We start from the raw sequence: 20399 nt of genomic DNA on the forward strand, positions 1-20399 counted from the left end.
ATCAGACACGAATGCTGCCATTTTACACTAGAACTTAAAGGCCTACTGAAACCCACTACTACCGACCACGCAGTCTGATAGTTTATATATCAATGATGAAATCTTAACATTGCAACACATGCCAATACGGCCTAGTTAGATTAGTAAAGTACAATTTTAAATTTCCCGCGAAATATTCTGCTGAAAACGTCTCGGTATGATGACGTTTGCGCGTGACGTCACGGATTGTGCGGACATATTGGGACACCATTGTGGCCAGCTATTAAATCGTCTGTTTTCATCGCAAAATTCCACCGTATTCTGCACATCTGTGTTGGTGAATCTTTTGCAATTTGTTTAATGAACAATGAAGAAAGCAAAGAAGAAAGCTGTAGGTGGGATCGTTGTATTAGCGGCTGGCTGCAGCAACACAACCAGGAGGACTTTGAGTTGGATAGCAGACGCGCTACCGTGAGTACGCAGCTTTGGCTTCCAAACATTTGATCACTTGCCCGTACGTGCGTGCCGCTATGTGCATGTCACGTACGTAACTTTGGGGAAATATATGTGCTGTATGAACTTTACGGAGGTGAACGGTACTTTGGGCTGTGGGATTGAGTGTGTTGTGCGGGTGTTTGAGTTGTATTGGTGGGTTATATGGACGGGAGGGGGGAGGTGTTTGTTATGCGGATTAATTTGTGGCATATTAAACATAAGCCTGGTTGTGTTGTGGCTAATAAGAGTATATATATGTCTTGTGTTTATTTACTGTTTTAGTCATTCCCAGCTGAATATCAGGTCCCACCCGCCTCTCACAGCATCTTCCCTATCTCAATCGCTTCCACTGCCCTCTAATCCTTCACTCTCACTTTCCTCATCCACAAATCTTTCATACTCGCTCAAATTAATGGGGTAATCGTCGCTTTCTCGGTCCGAATCGCTCTCGTTGCTGGTGGCCATGATTGTAAACAATGTGCAGATGTGAGGCGCTCCACAACCTGTGACGTCACGCTTCTTCCGGTACAGGCAAGGCTTTTTTATCAGCGACCAAAAGTTTCGAACTTTATCGTCGATGTTTTCTACTAAATCCTTTCAGCAGAAATATGGCAATGTCGCAAAATGATCAAGTATGACACATAGAATGGACCTGCTATCCCCGTTTAAATAAGAAAATTTCATTTCAGTAGGCCTTTAAATGACCCCTTTGTTAGCATGACTGTCGACACTGACTCATTCACTCTCTGCAACGGCCAGCAAACCTCACAAGCCAGAGCAAGTTGGAACTGCTGACATTTATATCGGCTTGCAAGAGATGCTGTCCCATTGAATACATGACTTTTATTATTAACACGCGTAAATGTATTGTTTACCAAACATTCATTTAACTTCAGCGACCCACTAAAATAACATTTTGGACCGCAAAAAACAATCTGCGTTTGTCCCAGCTCACAAAACATTATGGAAGGAGTGTCAGTTCAACTCCGCCCGGTAGAGAGCATTGTGACTCTGCTTCTTAACACCTAGCTGACTTGGTTGCCCATCATCAACACCCTGATACAGAGCAGACATAAAATGACATGTACATTCTTTAACGTCAGCGCAGACTGACACGGAGCTTAGAAAAAATTGTGAATCGCCTGATCGTGTTGTAAAACGCACAAACAACCTGTGCCGCTTTTACAGGTCAATACAACCATGCTCTGTTGTTTTAGGGGTACACCATAAATATGTAAGGACTTATGATGTCACACCGATATATCACTAGGGATGATGTTTGATAAGAAATTATCGAGTTCGAGCTTATTATCGAATCCTCTTATCGAACCGATTCCTTATCGATTCTCTTATCGAGTCCAGATAGGTTGTTGTATATGGAAAAAAACACACAATATTTGGTTTAACAAAAGCTCACTTTTATTATATAAGAAAACAATTTAATCTAATAAATAAATAAATATTGACTGTTACCCCCCCCAAAAAAATAAATAAAAAATAAATAAATATTGACTGTTGTTACCCAAAGTATATTAAGTGGGATTTTTCAGAAAAACAAATATATACAGTAACACAAAAACAAGCTGTCTCTGTGATCACTATAGGTGTATAAATAATAATAGAGTGTTAAATAAAATCAGTCCCTTGGGCACAAAACTGAAAATAATACAGCTCTCCAAAAAGTGCACTTCTGCTGCTATTTGACATAAATAAATAAATGATAAATGGGTTATACTTGTATAGCGCTTTTCTACCTTCAAGGTACTCAAAGCGCTTTGACAGTATTTCCACATTCACCCATTCACACACACATTCACACACTGATGGCGGGAGCTGCCATGCAAGGCGCTAACCAGCAGCCATCAGGAGCAAGGGTGAAGTGTCTTGCCCAAGGACACAACGGACGTGACTAGGATGGTAGAAGGTGGGGATTGAACCCCAGTAACCAGCAACCCTCCGATTGCTGGCCCAGCCACTCTACCAACTTCGCCACGCCGCCCATAACTGTTTGTTATGATGCTTTGACATTTTTGCACTTTATTTCTTTATTAAAAGAAAATTCTATGAAGAGAAAAGTTATTTGCAAATGTGGTTACAATGCTAAAAAATGAAAAGTTAAAGCTAAAAAAAGAAATACACTTTATTGAGTTAACATTATTTCTTTATAGGGAGAAAGATGTTATGAGCTAGGGCAGGGGTGTCAAAGTCAAATGGACGGAGGGCCAAATAAAAAATTTAGCTACAAGCCGAGGGCCGGACTGTTCGAATGTTCATTGAAAAATTTTTAAATGACGCATATAGTCTAGTGAACCTAATTGAACCTACTGAAAACCTAACAAATATATTCCAATATGATCAGATAAATAAAGCAATATTTTCTTATGGCTCTGTCAGTAATCTTTAATTTTCAACAGACACAAAAGACAAATTTCCTTTATATAAAAATCCCCATAACATGAACATTAAATGAAAGAAACCGGTATTCAAGGCACCATCAGTAGCCTATATTTTCTATTTTAGCAAAAGTGGGCTAAATTTACTTCAAAGAAAAAAACAATAATAGCAATTTTCTATCATCCACTCAACTGAAATATTTTTAAAATATAATTAAATTGAAATACAATAAAATAAAGTGCAAAAATCTATAAATCAAAAACAACACTTTGTTTAAGGAGAAGTAACATGCAGTGAAAACAAATATTAAACTTTAACTTTTAAACTTGAATTGAGTAAAAACTCTAAATATGTGATTGCACAGTAATGTTCACTTGTTTGAGGTTGAGGGTGATACTTGGTGGTGTCCCATCTTTTCCACAAGTTCATCAATGTTCGGGGTAAGGCTCTGAGCTGAGGAAATCCTCAAGATTGAATGGAGGTGTTCAGCAGTAAGTCGACTTCTGTGTGATGTTTTGTTCAGGTTCATCAAAGAAAACAGTTGTTCACACAGGTATGTGCTGCCAAACATAGACAACGTTTGAGCAGCCTGGATGCGCAGCTGGGGCATTGTGTCGGGGAGGAAACGGGCGAACTCCGCAGCACCCACTGCCGCATATTTTGCCCTCAGTGCATCATTGCATTGGAGGTCAATCAACTCCATTTGAAGGTTTGGTGGTGAGCTTTCCACGTCAACAGCAAACGGGTTACCGAGCAGTTCCAACCTACTTTTTTGTGCTTCAAAGTCAGCAAATCGGCGTCGAAAGTCAGCGGCAAGCATACTTATTTTATTAGCCAACTGTGCGCTCGGGAATGCACTGGTAGAGAGCTTCTCTTTCATGGTCTGGCAGCTGGAAAAGTGGGTCAAATTTTCTTTCCGCATCTTCGTCTCCCACAGAGTCAGTTTGGTTTTAAATGCCTTCACTGTACTGTACATATCAGAGATGACATGATCCCGACCCTGCAGCTGCAAGTTCATTGCATTCAGATGACTCGTAATGTCACACAGAAAAGCCATTTCACACAGAAACATTTCGTCTCGGAGTTGTGTTGTGTTTTTCCCTTTGCTGTCCAAGAACAGACAAATCTCCTCACGAAGCTCGAAACATCTTTGAAGCACCTTTCCCTGGCTTAGCCATCGCACCTCTGTGTGATAAGGCAAATCACCATGCTCCGTTTCTAACTCCGTCAGAAATGCCTTGAACTGGCGGTGATTCAAACCTTTGGCTCTGATAAAGTTAACTGTGCGCGTGATGATGCTCATTACATGCTCCATTTTCAAGGCTTTACCGCACAACGCTTCCTGGTGTATGATACAATGATAAGCTGTCAGCTCACCTGTCGCGTTTTCCTCTTGCATCTTTTCCCGTATCTTCGCTACCAGTCCGCTCCTGTGTCCACACATCGCAGGTGCTCCGTCGGTTGTCAAACCCACGAGTTTTTCCCAAGGCAGCTCCATCTCATTTACACATCTCGACACCTCTTCATACAAATCATGCCCCGTAGTTGTGCCATGCATAGGACGTAAAGCCAAAAACTCCTCTGTCACGCTTAGGCTGGAGTCCACTCCGCGGATGAAAATTGACAACTGGGCAATGTCAGAAATGTCGGTGCTCTCATCCACAGCCAAGGAATATGCAATGAAATCTTTTCCCTTTTTCACAAGCTGCTCTTTTAGATTGATGGACAACTGGTCTACTCTCTCGGCAATGGTGTTTCTGCTCAGACTCACATTTAAAAAGAGTTGCCTTTTTTCTGGGCAAACTTCGTCACAAACTTTAATCATGCAGTTTTTGATGAAATCTCCCTCCGTAAATGGCCGGGCTGATTTAGCGATCTCTTCTGCCAAAATAAAACTGGCCTTGACAGCAGCCTGGCCTTGTGATTTGGCTTTTTTGAACAGAGCCTGTCGAGATTTGAGGCCTCGTTTTAATTCCTCTGCCTTTTGTAGCCTTTGTTCCATGTCCATATTCTTGTTTTTGTCCGCGTGTTTCGTTTCATAATGTCGTCTCAGATTATACTCTTTCAGTACCGCCACACTTTCTCCACACAGAAGACACACAGGTTTTCCAGCTACCTCCAAAAACATATACTCCGACTCCCACCTTGTTTGAAACCCCCGGTTCTCAGTGTCCACCTTCCGTTTTGCCATTTTTGATGGGTACCGTATTTCCTTGAATTGGCGCAGGGAATATAGTATTCGCACGTCTAGAATTACTGCCGGGTCAAAGTCGTTTCTCAAAATAATTAACGCATGCTTGGCCTTATCGCCGGTTTATTATTGAAGCTGGATCAAATTCGTTTCGCAAAATATTAATTTTATTATCGCATGTCGATAATTTTCGCCGGGTCAAACTCGTTTCGCAAAATATTTAGCATATGGCTAGAACTTCCACCGGGTCAAATTCGTTACGTCACGAGTGACGATTTACCTGTCCTCATTTTCAAAATGGAGGAAGCGGCTTTCAGTAGTTTACAATCGCACAAAGGAAAAAAGATAAAGAGCTTTTCAGTAGGATTTAAGGTCCAAGCTATTGAATACCGGTACAGTATGCTAAAGAGAACAGTAAGCAGCTATGTTTTATTAATATACCGTAGCTGCGTGTGTGAAATACTGTATAAGTCATTAAATGACTCCCGCCTCCTGGTGGTAGAGGGCGCTGCCGCGCTAGTGATCCTTCTTGCGACTTCCGGTACTGCAGAAGAAGTGAACACACGCAGCAAGAGATTTTTTTTCAGATGGAGGATTGCATACCAGTATCTAAAATAAAACAGTTTTCTAAACTGGACTTTCAATGGAAGCAGGAGGTAATAATTAAAGGAATATCTCCATCGAAACAGAGACTTTTAAAACTGAAGAAAGAAAATAAGGAAGACTTCTATAAACAAGTTATCGATGCTTTTGGTCAGAAGGAGCTGCAAATGGACTCCATTTATAAGTACAGGTAAGACCATAATAACGCTTTTTTTAATTAAATGTGCTTTTCACGATGGTATGCTTACATCACACTCAAAGCGCACGCCTAAATTTTATGGATTCCTTTTGGTAAACGCCGGAGTGAGAAGAGGTTTTAAAATAATTACCGCATGCACGGCCATCCCGCCGGTTTCCGGTAAACGCAGGAGTGACAGGAGGTTTTAAATTAATTAACGCCCCTGCGGCCATTCAAGGAAATACGGTATCTGAAAGTTAATTTTACTGTGATGCTGACGACTGCTGTGCCAATAAATATTGAAATGAAGCAGCCTACTGCTCGGTGCGTCACCGTTGCATTGTGGGAAATGTAGCATTGGTGCGTGTAAAAGATCTGCGGTCTGCGGGCCGGTTCTAATAATAAATCAAGATCATCCCAAGGGCCGTAAAAAACCTTCTCGCGGGCCGGATATGGCCCGCGGGCCTTGACTCTGACATATGTGCTTTAAGTGAATGGCGCTTGATAGTGTCATACCTGCCAACCCTCCCACTTTTTCCGGGAGACTCCCGAAATTCAGGGCGTGATGGCACTGCTTTTAGCGCCCTCTACAGCCTGCTCAAACAGCGTACCTGCTCGGCCACATGTTGAATGCAGTTTCTGCTTGCACACGTAAGTGACAGCAATGCATACTTGCTCAACAGCCACACAGCTTACACTGACGGTGCACGTATAAAACAACTTTAACACTGTTACGTTACAAATATGCGCCACACTGTGAACCCACACCAAAAAAGAATGACAAACACATTTCTGGAGAACATCCGCACTGTAACACTACATAATAAATACCCAGAATCCCATGCAGCCCTAACTCTTCCGGTCTACATTATACACCCCCACTACCACCAAACCCTGCCCACCTCAACCGACGCACAGGGGGGGTTGATGTGTGTGTGTGTGTGGGGGGGGGGGGGGTTGGTGATAGCGGGGGTGCATAATGTAGACTGAAAGAGTTATGGCTGCATAGAATTCTGGGTATTTCTTGTGTTGTGTTACGGTGCGGATGTTCTCCAGAAATGTGTTTGTCATTCTTTTTTGGTGTGGGTTCACAGTGTGGCGCATATTTGTAATGTAACAGTGTTAAAGTTGTTTTATACGGCCACCGACAGTGTAAGCTGTGTGGCTGTTGACCAAGTATGCCTTGCTGTCTCCTGCGTGTGCAAGTAAAAGTTACATACAACATGTGGCCGGGCTGGCACGCTGTTAGTACAGGCTTTAGAGGACAACAAATACAGTGCCATCAGGGCACGCCCTTAATTTAGTTGTTGGGTGAAAATCGGAGAATATATGCCCCGGGAGATTGCTAGGAGAGTCACTGAGATCCGTAAGTCTCTTGGGAAAATCGAGAGGAGAGTCACCGAGATCCGTAGGTCTCTTGGGAAAATAAGTCTCTTGGGAAAATCGAGAGGGTCGGCAAGTATGCTGGGAAAAAAAATCGAGAGGGTCGGCAAGTATGCAGCTGAGCCGCATCAGAGTGGTCAAAGAGCCGCATGCGGCTCCGGAGCCGCGGGTTGCCGACCCCTGAGCTAGACGAAGGTGGCGGTGCGTAACTGGCAACCTGGATGTGACACACTCACAGACTGTCTAATTACTCAAACGGTGGAGGGCGGGCATTGAAATAAAAACAATAACAAGAATTCGGGGCTGTAAATCTAATTTTGAAATGAGCATATACCGGCTGAACTACTGTTATCAGTTATAAATGTATTCGAAAAGAACATGATTTATTAATGCCTTTTGACATGTCAGGGCCATTTAATGATGACTTGACATTAAATTATTACATATGGCACCTTTAATCATAGAACTGCGTCGATAAATCGCTGTGTGCATGCTTCAAGGGCATTCAAGCTTTTCAGCGGTTTCAGCAGCTGCACGCGTTTGTGCCCCAGCGGAATGAAAAGAAGAGGGTGACTTCTCTTGTCCTTTATTAAGTGTCTTTGACTCTTTGTGAGGCGAGGTGGGGCCTATCGGAAGTTTGTGTTTTTAATGTTCGTGTTAGGTGAGCGAGAAGGTCTGCAGGAGCGGTCACTCTTTTGCATTGGTTTCTGTGGCCACAGGCGTTTGTACTACAAATAAACGGTAGTAATGATTACCGCTTTAAGACTCCCGACTGTTAGTATTACCATATTACATTAAAATCTTTAAAGAACCGTCATTCATAACTGCACTTTGACACGGACGGACTGACTGGCGCTAGCTTGCTAACTAGCTTTATTCCTAACATGTAAAGAACAGACATTAACATTTTTACCCATTACTAAATGTCATTCCCCAATCTAAACTTGTCCAAACACATTGCTGTTTACACAAGTGAGTTACAGTATTCATGTTAAACATAAAGGATGTTGCTGCTTTGGCCCGAAGTGATCTATAAACTCGACAGCATCAAATTGAATCAAACAGACACGAACGACAGGAAGGGAATTCACGTGATGTCACATAAACCGGAAGTGAAACAACTGATCACACTTTACAATTAAAATAAAAGATAATCATACTTAAACACAGAAATTAAAATAATATAGGTCTTATGAAGCCAGAACAATATTTTATGTTTCCTCTGCCAAGAAAGTATGTTGTGTCTATGCATTTGTTTTTAAAAGTAACACTACTTGGTTAAAATATTTTAGTGTGTACTTTTTGGTCACAATAACTTTATTTAGCCATTTTATTTATTGGTTTGGTTGTGTATATTTGAGGGTCCCCCACACCCTCTTTAACGGAGACAGAACCTATTTTATTGCTTTTGGTTATTATTTTTTTTTATCCAAAAAGTGCAACATTTTGCTTAGAGACAGTATATTTTATTTGTATTATTTGTTTGTTTTATAAACCTTGGTATTTAAAAGTTTACATTTCAGTTACAATGTTAAAATATACGAGAAATACAAGTTTATTGCATTTGAAACAGTATACTTGCATTATTATTATGTATTATCATTAAATCAGTGGTAGATTCAGTCTCACAAAAAATAATGACTAATATCGTTTATCTGCAATAAATTGTAGGTCAATATATCGTCAAGCAAAATTTTGTTATCGGCCCAGGCTTAACGGTCGCTGCTATTAACACTGAATCTGGACTGAGCAGCACAGTCAGCTACGTACTGTTTCCATAAATCTTTAAAGGCAAATGTCCTCTACTGAAACAGTGAATAAGTCCCAAATGATTGATGGCATGTTTGTTTACAACAAACTCAGAGGAAATTTACACCAGGCTAACGTAGAAGAAAAGAAGCACCTTATTTGCTCACCGTAACCCGCCTCATTGGAACGTTAATGTTCTGTGATATATAGGGATGATCCTCGAAACCGGTTTTCCCGGTTGTTCGATAAGAAAAGAACCGAGTCCTCGGACTCGAATCCCTTTTTGAGAACCGGTACCCGTTATCGAGACCACTATAGTAAAGAAAAAGAGTTGGTTTTTTATTCGAATCCCTCGGAACGAATCCCGTCCCGACCAGAAATGCTCCGTGTGACATCGCAAGAAATGGCGTCACGTAGCTCAGTCATTAGGCGCAGATAGCGAAAGCAGGAAAAAAATGGACGGGAAAAAGCGCTCCAATGTGTAATAAAGTTCAAAACAAAAGGTATAATCCAATGAATAACTTTACTGAGAGATTTGAGCAAACACATGAAGAACACTTTTACGACCAACCGGAAACATAGCAACGCACCTCCTTTACGGCAGCTGTCGCAACGTTCTTAAAACAACCGCAGCACATACATATATGACATCTCCCTTTTTTAACTTTTGTTTTTCTTTCCTTGTAAACAAAACAAAATCACACTTTATATGTGTTGTCTGTCTAATTATAAATAATGCAGACAAGGCGTGTTGGCTGAGTTCTTGACGTTTACTTTCACAGCGTGCTCATTCTTAGCTGCCGGGTGACGATATGCAACACTTTTCGGGGCTACCGCGCATACTCGTCACTCCCGTTGCATTCTGGGTAGTGTAGTTGTTATATTCCCTAGCTCACATATGTCAGAGTCAAGGCCCGCGGGCCATATCCGGCCCGCGAGAAGGTTTTTTACGGCCCTTGGGATGATCTTGATTTATTATTAGAACCGGCCCGCAGACCGCAGATCTTTTACACGCACCAATACTACATTTCCCACAATGCAACGGTGACGCACCGAGCAGTAGGCTGCTTCATTTCAATATTTATTGGCACAGCAGTCGTCAGCATCACAGTAAAATTAACTTTCAGATACCGTATTTCCTTGAATGGCCGCAGGGGCGTTAATTAATTTAAAACCTCCTGTCACTCCTGCGTTTACCGGAAACCGGCGGGATGGCCGTGCATGCGGTAATTATTTTAAAACCTCTTCTCACTCCGGCGTTTACCAAAAGGAATCCATAAAATTTAGGCGTGCGCTTTGAGTGTGATGTAAGCATACCATCGTGAAAAGCACATTTAATTAAAAAAAGCGTTATTATGGTCTTACCTGTACTTATAAATGGAGTCCATTTGCAGCTCCTTCTGACCAAAAGCATCGATAACTTGTTTATAGAAGTCTTCCTTATTTTCTTTCTTCAGTTTTAAAAGTCTCTGTTTCGATGGAGATATTCCTTTAATTATTACCTCCTGCTTCCATTGAAAGTCCAGTTTAGAAAACTGTTTTATTTTAGATACTGGTATGCAATCCTCCATCTGAAAAAAAATCTCTTGCTGCGTGTGTTCACTTCTTCTGCAGTACCGGAAGTCGCAAGAAGGATCACTAGCGCGGCAGCGCCCTCTACCACCAGGAGGCGGGAGTCATTTAATGACTTATACAGTATTTCACACACGCAGCTACGGTATATTAATAAAACATAGCTGCTTACTGTTCTCTTTAGCATACTGTACCGGTATTCAATAGCTTGGACCTTAAATCCTACTGAAAAGCTCTTTATCTTTTTTCCTTTGTGCGATTGTAAACTACTGAAAGCCGCTTCCTCCATTTTGAAAATGAGGGCAGGTAAATCGTCACTCGTGACGTAACGAATTTGACCCGGTGGAAGTTCTAGCCATATGCTAAATATTTTGCGAAACGAGTTTGACCCGGCGAAAATTATCGACATGCGATAATAAAATTAATATTTTGCGAAACGAATTTGATCCAGCTTCAATAATAAACCGGCGATAAGGCCAAGCATGCGTTAATTATTTTGAGAAACGACTTTGACCCGGCAGTAATTCTAGACGTGCGAATACTATATTCCCTGCGCCAATTCAAGGAAATACGGTACCCATCAAAAATGGCAAAACGGAAGGTGGACACTGAGAACCGGGGGTTTCAAACAAGGTGGGAGTCGGAGTATATGTTTTTGGAGGTAGCTGGAAAACCTGTGTGTCTTCTGTGTGGAGAAAGTGTGGCGGTACTGAAAGAGTATAATCTGAGACGACATTATGAAACGAAACACGCGGACAAAAACAAGAATATGGACATGGAACAAAGGCTACAAAAGGCAGAGGAATTAAAACGAGGCCTCAAATCTCGACAGGCTCTGTTCAAAAAAGCCAAATCACAAGGCCAGGCTGCTGTCAAGGCCAGTTTTATTTTGGCAGAAGAGATCGCTAAATCAGCCCGGCCATTTACGGAGGGAGATTTCATCAAAAACTGCATGATTAAAGTTTGTGACGAAGTTTGCCCAGAAAAAAGGCAACTCTTTTTAAATGTGAGTCTGAGCAGAAACACCATTGCCGAGAGAGTAGACCAGTTGTCCATCAATCTAAAAGAGCAGCTTGTGAAAAAGGGAAAAGATTTCATTGCATATTCCTTGGCTGTGGATGAGAGCACCGACATTTCTGACATTGCCCAGTTGTCAATTTTCATCCGCGGAGTGGACTCCAGCCTAAGCGTGACAGAGGAGTTTTTGGCTTTACGTCCTATGCATGGCACAACTACGGGGCATGATTTGTATGAAGAGGTGTCAAGATGTGTAAATGAGATGGAGCTGCCTTGGGAAAAACTCGTGGGTTTGACAACCGACGGAGCACCTGCGATGTGTGGACACAGGAGCGGACTGGTAGCGAAGATACGGGAAAAGATGCAAGAGGAAAACGCGACAGGTGAGCTGACAGCTTATCATTGTATCATACACCAGGAAGCGTTGTGCGGTAAAGCCTTGAAAATGGAGCATGTAATGAGCATCATCACGCGCACAGTTAACTTTATCAGAGCCAAAGGTTTGAATCACCGCCAGTTCAAGGCATTTCTGACGGAGTTAGAAACGGAGCATGGTGATTTGCCTTATCACACAGAGGTGCGATGGCTAAGCCAGGGAAAGGTGCTTCAAAGATGTTTCGAGCTTCGTGAGGAGATTTGTCTGTTCTTGGACAGCAAAGGGAAAAACACAACACAACTCCGAGACGAAATGTTTCTGTGTGAAATGGCTTTTCTGTGTGACATTACGAGTCATCTGAATGCAATGAACTTGCAGCTGCAGGGTCGGGATCATGTCATCTCTGATATGTACAGTACAGTGAAGGCATTTAAAACCAAACTGACTCTGTGGGAGACGCAGATGCGGAAAGAAAATTTGACCCACTTTTCCAGCTGCCAGACCATGAAAGAGAAGCTCTCTACCAGTGCATTCCCGAGCGCACAGTTGGCTAATAAAATAAGTATGCTTGCCGCTGACTTTCGACGCCGATTTGCTGACTTTGAAGCACAAAAAAGTAGGTTGGAACTGCTCGGTAACCCGTTTGCTGTTGACGTGGAAAGCTCACCACCAAACCTTCAAATGGAGTTGATTGACCTCCAATGCAATGATGCACTGAGGGCAAAATATGCGGCAGTGGGTGCTGCGGAGTTCGCCCGTTTCCTCCCCGACACAATGCCCCAGCTGCGCATCCAGGCTGCTCAAACGTTGTCTATGTTTGGCAGCACATACCTGTGTGAACAACTGTTTTCTTTGATGAACCTGAACAAAACATCACACAGAAGTCGACTTACTGCTGAACACCTCCATTCAATCTTGAGGATTTCCTCAGCTCAGAGCCTTACCCCGAACATTGATGAACTTGTGGAAAAGATGGGACACCACCAAGTATCACCCTCAACCTCAAACAAGTGAACATTACTGTGCAATCACATATTTAGAGTTTTTACTCAATTCAAGTTTAAAAGTTAAAGTTTAATATTTGTTTTCACTGCATGTTACTTCTCCTTAAACAAAGTGTTGTTTTTGATTTATAGATTTTTGCACTTTATTTTATTGTATTTCAATTTAATTATATTTTTAAAATATTTCAGTTGAGTGGATGATAGAAAATTGCTATTATTGTTTTTTTCTTTGAAGTAAATTTAGCCCACTTTTGCTAAAATAGAAAATATAGGCTACTGATGGTGCCTTGAATACCGGTTTCTTTCATTTAATGTTCATGTTATGGGGATTTTTATATAAAGGAAATTTGTCTTTTGTGTCTGTTGAAAATTAAAGATTACTGACAGAGCCATAAGAAAATATTGCTTTATTTATCTGATCATATTGGAATATATTTGTTAGGTTTTCAGTAGGTTCAATTAGGTTCACTAGACTATATGCGTCATTTAAAAATTTTTCAATGAACATTCGAACAGTCCGGCCCTCGGCTTGTAGCTAAATTTTTTATTTGGCCCTCCGTCCATTTGACTTTGACACCCCTGACCTACATCAACAATTTTATTTGCCTGAGTGGCTGGACAGGACAGATTAAAAATAAAATAAAAGTTTTGAATAAGTAATTTTTATTTTTTTAATCGATTAGTGGTCCTGAGATGGCGACTTGTCCAGGGTGTACCCCGCCTTTCACCCGGGTGCAGCTCAGCTAGGCTTCAGGGCCCCCCGCGGACAAGGGACAAACGGTAGAAAATCCATGGATGAAAGGAACCGTTACAATTAAGAATCACGATTCATACGAAAATCGTTTTTTGACACCCCTATCATTTATGTATGTTGGGTTGGACAAATTGATTTTTTCATTTTATGAAATCATACGTTTGAGTTGCTTGTTGTTTTATCAAGGGAATAATTGAAAAATTTAAATTCCAACATTTTACTGCTCTATGCAATTATTCCAATTGTTTGCATGAGTCAGAAATATAGTAGGAATTGTATTTTTTCCTAAATGGTAGTTAATTAAGTAAATAAATATCAGTTGATAGTATCCAATAAATACAATAGATTTGTATATGTTAGAATGTCTACATATTGGCCAAAAGTGTGAACTGTCAAATCTTCGTTTTACCAGTCCACAAACAATGAGTTTCACGTCACGACCAACTATGCAAATTACACCATTTTCGGTGTATATGGTGTACATTTAAATAATATAGTTCCTTTAGTCAGTCCACATAACATGTTACATTTAAAAACATTGGTCAATGTCTGATGATTTGACTGCAAGGTTGATAGTCGAATAAGACTTTTCCAAATGGAATTGGCAAATAGTCGACTACTGTAAGACACCCCTGATAATCGTAAGTTAGTCCATGAATCCTCCTGCTAAGACGATTGCTATTTCAGTGTTTAAACGAAGTAAAACCCAATAGACAAAATTAAGCAATCCTTTTACTCACTTGAGGTACTTTGGAGTCTTTGGTAACAACTTTTCCGGCAGTCCTTCTTCATCGTCAAAGTGTTCTGCGGGCTCCACAATGACAGGACAGGGTGTTCTAGGTAAGGGAATGCAAACATGTTCAATCCTCCGTGGGACTTTTCTTCCTACCGCAGGCATGTACCGTAAGGCACTTTTGAAAGCTAGTCGTACAATGTCGGTGTCGGAGAAAAACGTACGTGGTTAGCAGCAGTGCGCCTTCTGTGCAGCATTCCAGAGCTTTGCGTGCAGACGCTTTATTCGCAAATTCCACTATGCCTCGGCCAGTGGGCCGTCCACGGTCATCTGTCACCACGATAGATCGTTCCACCGGGCCAAACTGTGAAAACGCCTAAAACCAGCAGACGAACATTACACGACCGCTAACACCACCAAAAAAATACCTCGTGCCCTCCCTTTACCTGTTCCAAAAGCTCATTGGTGACAACGGGTAGAAGGTTCCGCACAGAGAGGGCAGTACCATGTGTAGCAAAGCGGATTGTGATTTGTTGATAGTTCAATATTTTGCCATCTAGCTCCGATTTGGCAATCTCTGCAAGTGTTCGCGTCTCCTGAAAGAGAATTAAAAAGGTACACAGATTAATATACAATACCGACTATAAACAGTCAAATTTGATCTTTAAATAATATAATTATTTAAATAATAATAATTGCAGCCACCTGCGATAACAATATATGTCCTAAAATAATATTTGGTGTATACATGATAATAGAACCTTTTCAAAAATGGTTACAAAGGCTCCTAATTTAGCTGTTGAAGTATGAGGTAACATATTGCGTCATTTATGGTTGTATTTTTTCTCAAAACTATTATTAATCTATATGCTAAGTTAATGTTAATATCTGGTTACTTTATGTTGTACCATGTATCTATCTACACTTAGTCTTCTGTTGTTTCAATGCTTGAATTTAGTTTTAAGGAAATATTTGAGTATCGATCTAAAACCAAGTAGTTACAGGAGCAGTATTGGTCATACAGTACCGATGCTGATTAGGGATGTTACGGTATTGTAAATACAGCGGTATTCGAATTTTCACAATAATGCCGTGACGCGTGACGGTACCAACGAAAAGTTGGTGTCGTTTTTTTCTGGCATTTTTGCTTTGACGGTTCAGAAAATAAAACTACAACTCCCAGAATCCTCTGCGCAGTGCTGACCGCAATGTGGGCCGTGGAGCACCGTACAGGAGAGAGAAGGAGGAAGCAGGAAATGAAATGTGTTCCACTTTGTAGTACAGAGGAATTTCTTATTTTCAAAATCCTAATAACTGTTTGAGTTATGTTGCTAACAAACAGACAAACAAACCCTGGTGAAAACATGACCTCTGCGGCGGAGGTAAAAAAACGTGCCACGTTCGTCTCGAGTGTTCCAAGCCAAAACAGACTCGGTCAAGGCGCACCGTGCCAAGGGAAAGCATCTGCTGCACACCGGACTACTTGATAAGCTACCATCACCCGGAAAAGCTGAAACGAGCGAAGCTAAATGTCAATTTGTGAGGTATTTACATAATTAAAAGTAAAAATGTGAGTTAACTTTTCTGAGAAACTGCATTTTCCAAACGGGTAGAAAAAAATGTCCACTGTAGATGATTTGGCTGCTGACGTATGCAATGACATATTGTGTAATTTCTCAATCTATTATTTTGTCAAAATGATGATGGACTATTAATCTACTTGTTAATTTACTGTTAATATCTGCTCACATTCTGTTTTAACATGTTCTCTCTACACTTCTGTTCAAAAGTAATAATCACTTATTCTTCTGCCGTTTGATACTTTACATAACTTTTAGGTGATACTACAAATTTTGCTATTAATCCAATACCAAGTAGGTACAGGGTCAGACATTGGTCCTAATTAAAGTTATCCTGTGTCCAGGGACGTATTTAATGTGTTCAGGGCTTATAGCTTCAACTTCATTGTTTGTTTTAAGCCAAAATGTGTTCATTCTGTCTTTTCTATGCAGCTTCAACTTCATTGTTTGATTTTAGGCCAAAATGTGTTCATTCTCTCTTTTCTATCTCCACACTGGTTCTGCTTGTAAGTGCTCTGTGCGTGTGCATTGCCTAAAATGCGCGTCTGCTCGTTTTACCAGCAATATCACGAAGTGGCGACGGCGCGCCGTTATGTCCAGAAAAAAATATGTAATGGTATTTTTCAGGAGCAGTATAGTACCGTTTTTAATTCATTAGTACCATGGTACTTTATTAGTAGTAGTACACCGTACAACCCTAATACAACACTCGCCAGGGATAAAGTTACTGTTGTGTTGTTGCTTGTTACAAAAAAGGTTTTTTTTCTGCAAGGCAAAACTGTTGTCGTTTGTACGAATCAGATGAGTATGCAGAGATTCGGGAGATCTCGTAAAGTCTGCGCTCTTTCGCTGCAAATCAGGGCCGCAACAGAAAGGCGTCAGGGATGGACCTGTTTAAGGATTCAGCAGGCTCATTCTCGCGAGACTCTTTTTTTTGATGGGTCAAAGGTCAAGAGGGATAAACAAACCCAGAAAATGGCTTCCTTATTATCAAGTGGTGCTGATTTGGAAGTAAATGTCGACTTTGAGTATTTTATGCGATGGAGTGTTTATTCATTGACAGACCATTTGCGTTGTTGTGGACTAAAGGCGTCTGGAAATAAAAAAGATCTTGCTGCCAGGGCTTTTGCTGCGTGGGAAATGGGAGTAAAAGCCAAGAAAACCGGACAAGATGTGAACGACGAAAAGGCTGCAGACTACCAAAAAACTTTGTTGGTAAAAGACACTGTTAACTTTTTGCCAGACCCTCTCTATTTCTGACGGTTGGGTAGGACAAAAGGATGGCATGAAGCTCTGGCCACCGACCATGTACTTTGATGTAGGCATGTACCTTGGAGTTACAAACATGGACACAAGAATGCTTCAAAGTTACAAAAAAGGCAAGGCTTACAGTTATTTCACAACAGGTCAGATTTCCTTTATGTTTGTATTTTTATGATACCGTATGGTGAGATCACCATATTTAAAATAACACTCATGAATGTCACACATTGTTTGTTTCCATCTTGTGAGGTGATATGTACTATTCAAACATCCCACAACTGCGCAAATTGTCTTCGGCATATTCAAAAATATACACGACACGGAATAAACAAAAATTCTGAAATATATATCCTACTATTTAAGCTAAAGTGTAAAAACAAACCACGAACCGTCGAAGTTTAAGAATCTGATATAGCATTGATTGATTGAAACTTTTATTAGTAGATTGCACAGTACAGTACATATTCCGTACAATTGACCACAAAATGGTAACACCCGAATAAGTTTTTCAACTTGTTTAAGTCGGGGTCCACGTAAATCAATTCATGGTAAAACCTGTAACGGTTATTTATACACAATGAAAAAACCTCTCATAAACTTCAGTGTCGTAAAGAGGAAAACGTGTTTAAAAAATATTTTAGCAAGAGCACAGCACATGAAAACATGCTAAATATGGATTATATGACTAATATAGTGTATACATACCAGACGAATAAAGCCAAATCCTCGTTCTCTGTTAATGAAAACCTCGGCCGTATTTCCATATTTTGAGAACATACCCACAAATTCTTCATCCGGAATATCCAGCGGTAAATTAGCAACAAACAGACGGCAGCGCTGCGTGAAGGTTTTCTCACCAGGCTTCCGAAAACTCGCAATATGAAGTTTCATTTCTGTGCGAGCATCCCCGCTTTGCTGCGAGGCTCCTTCTTTGTTGGACGGCCTTTGCTCGTCGGCTGCGGCGGGGGAGACTGCCTTGATTTGGGGGCTCTGTAGTGGGCTGCTGCTGCGCAGCTGGTTCGCTAACTGTCCGCTTCCGTCCGCCATGGCGTGGACTTTACACGAATGAAGCAGTACTAATGTGTTTATTTAGGGGGGAAAACAGGTAGTTTCAAAAAGTGGAGACCTCTTCTTCCAATATGGCGATGGATGCGCGCGCAACTCTACTTCTTCTTTTTAATTTCCGGCAGACTGGACGCATCTCAGGCGTGGTGCTGCCCTCACTGGTCTTTATTTGAATTCCTTCGCCACCTCATATCCTTTTATATAGTCCAGCCCAGGGGTCCCCAAACTTTTTGACTCATTGGGTTAAAAAAAATTGGCCGGGCTGGATATATATATATATATATATATATATATATATATATATATATATATATATATATATATATATATATATATATATATATATATATATATATATATATATATATATATATATATATATATATATATATATATATATACACATATATATATATACACATATATATATATACACATATATATATATATATACATACATATATATACATATATATACATATATATATACATATATACATATATATATATATATATATATATATATATATATATATATATATATATATATATATATGTACATTATTGTCATTTATATATATATATACATATATATATATATATATATATATAAATATATAAATGATAATAATATACATATATATATACATATATATATATAAATGATAATAATATATATATATATATATATATATATATATATATATATATATATATATATATATATATATATATATATATATATATATATATATATATATATATATATATATATTTCTCACGCACTAATTGACTGAAAGCACTTTCCGCGTGCTCGCCCGATACGGCGGCGCGAGCGCAATGATGTCACGTTATCGATGGGAAAATGCATTTTTAGACAATAGGCTTCCTCCCACCTCCAAAGACATGCACCTGGGGATAGACGCCATAATTGGTTGATTGGCAACATTAAATTGGCCCTAGAGTGTGAATGTGAGTGTGAATGTTGTCTGTCTATCTGTGTTAGCCCTGCGATGAGGTGGTGACTTGTCCAGGGTGTACTCCGCCTTCCCGCCCGAATGCAGCTGAGATAGGCTCCAGCACCCACCGCGACCCCAAAAGGGACAAGCGGTAGAAAATGGATGGATGATTCGCCTGAGCGGCTAGGAGACACAGAGAGTAACAAGCGGTAGAACATTTATTGGAAAGCACAGATTTAAAAAAAAAAAAAAAAAAAATTAAAAAATATATATAAAATAAAAAATATGTAAAAAAAAAAAATAAAAAAAAATAAAATAAAAATAAAAATAAATAAATAAATTAAATAAATATAAATAAATATATATATATATACATTTATTTTTTCATTTATTTTTTTTAAATATTTTTTTGTATTAATTTTTTTTTTTTTGTATATTTTTTTTTAGTATTTTTTTTTTTATTACATTTTTTTTTTTTTAACTTTGGACTTCCCGCGTGCCGTAGTTTGGGGACCTCTGGTCCAGCCCTTTGCACAAATTCCAAAACAGCTTTTACCACTGTTTGCTGTTTTCAGCTTAATATGATTTTCAGTGAAATGTCCTTAATTCCAGTTTCTGACAGTTTTGTGCATTATGGCTCTCTCTTCATTGTACTCACTGCGGTATTTGAGGGTACGGGTGACGCTTTCTTCCTCTCCGTGTGTGCATTTCCCATCAGTGTGCTTACCAATCATTTCCAATCCTTTAATTAGTGCACAGTGCCCCAGCCTCAGTCTTGTATACACCACAGTGTCCCTAATTCCCATTTTGAAACTTTGTGTGTGTTTTATGTTGGATTGTAATGAAAAATAACACCTTCCCTTACTCCCCTGTTCCCACTCTTTTTGCCACATTCTGTCTGTTTCTTCTTGTATTACGCATTTCCACTCCACCCTTCCATAGTACTTTTATTCCTATTTCATTTTTGTTTGATGCCTTTTTTGCTCTATGGTCAGCCTCCTCATTTCCCTGTACTCCCACATGTGTTGGCAACCCAATCTCTGCATTCTTCCCAGCATTACCATTGCTTCACTAATTAAGTCGTTTCTTGCCACACTCTCCCCA

General features: G+C 40.0%; 1 protein-coding gene across 1 annotated transcript in view; it reads right to left on the reverse strand.

Moving 5' to 3' along the window:
* LOC133657575 (paraspeckle component 1-like) overlaps nt 1-18506 on the reverse strand; it is a 28249-nt gene extending 9743 nt beyond the window's left edge. The window contains exons 1-4 of the mRNA XM_062059058.1: nt 17977-18506; nt 14875-15024; nt 14653-14804; nt 14436-14531 (exon numbers count right to left, since the gene is read on the reverse strand). Of these exons, the coding sequence (XP_061915042.1) occupies nt 14436-14531; nt 14653-14804; nt 14875-15024; nt 17977-18318 (740 nt within the window). The 5' untranslated portion in view covers nt 18319-18506. The remainder of the gene's footprint in view (nt 1-14435; nt 14532-14652; nt 14805-14874; nt 15025-17976) is intronic.
* Between the last annotated feature and the right edge of the window lie 1893 nt (nt 18507-20399).

This window comes from Entelurus aequoreus, linkage group LG01, assembly GCF_033978785.1.
Source record: "Entelurus aequoreus isolate RoL-2023_Sb linkage group LG01, RoL_Eaeq_v1.1, whole genome shotgun sequence".
In the NCBI taxonomy this organism is placed as follows: Eukaryota; Metazoa; Chordata; class Actinopteri; order Syngnathiformes; family Syngnathidae; genus Entelurus; species Entelurus aequoreus.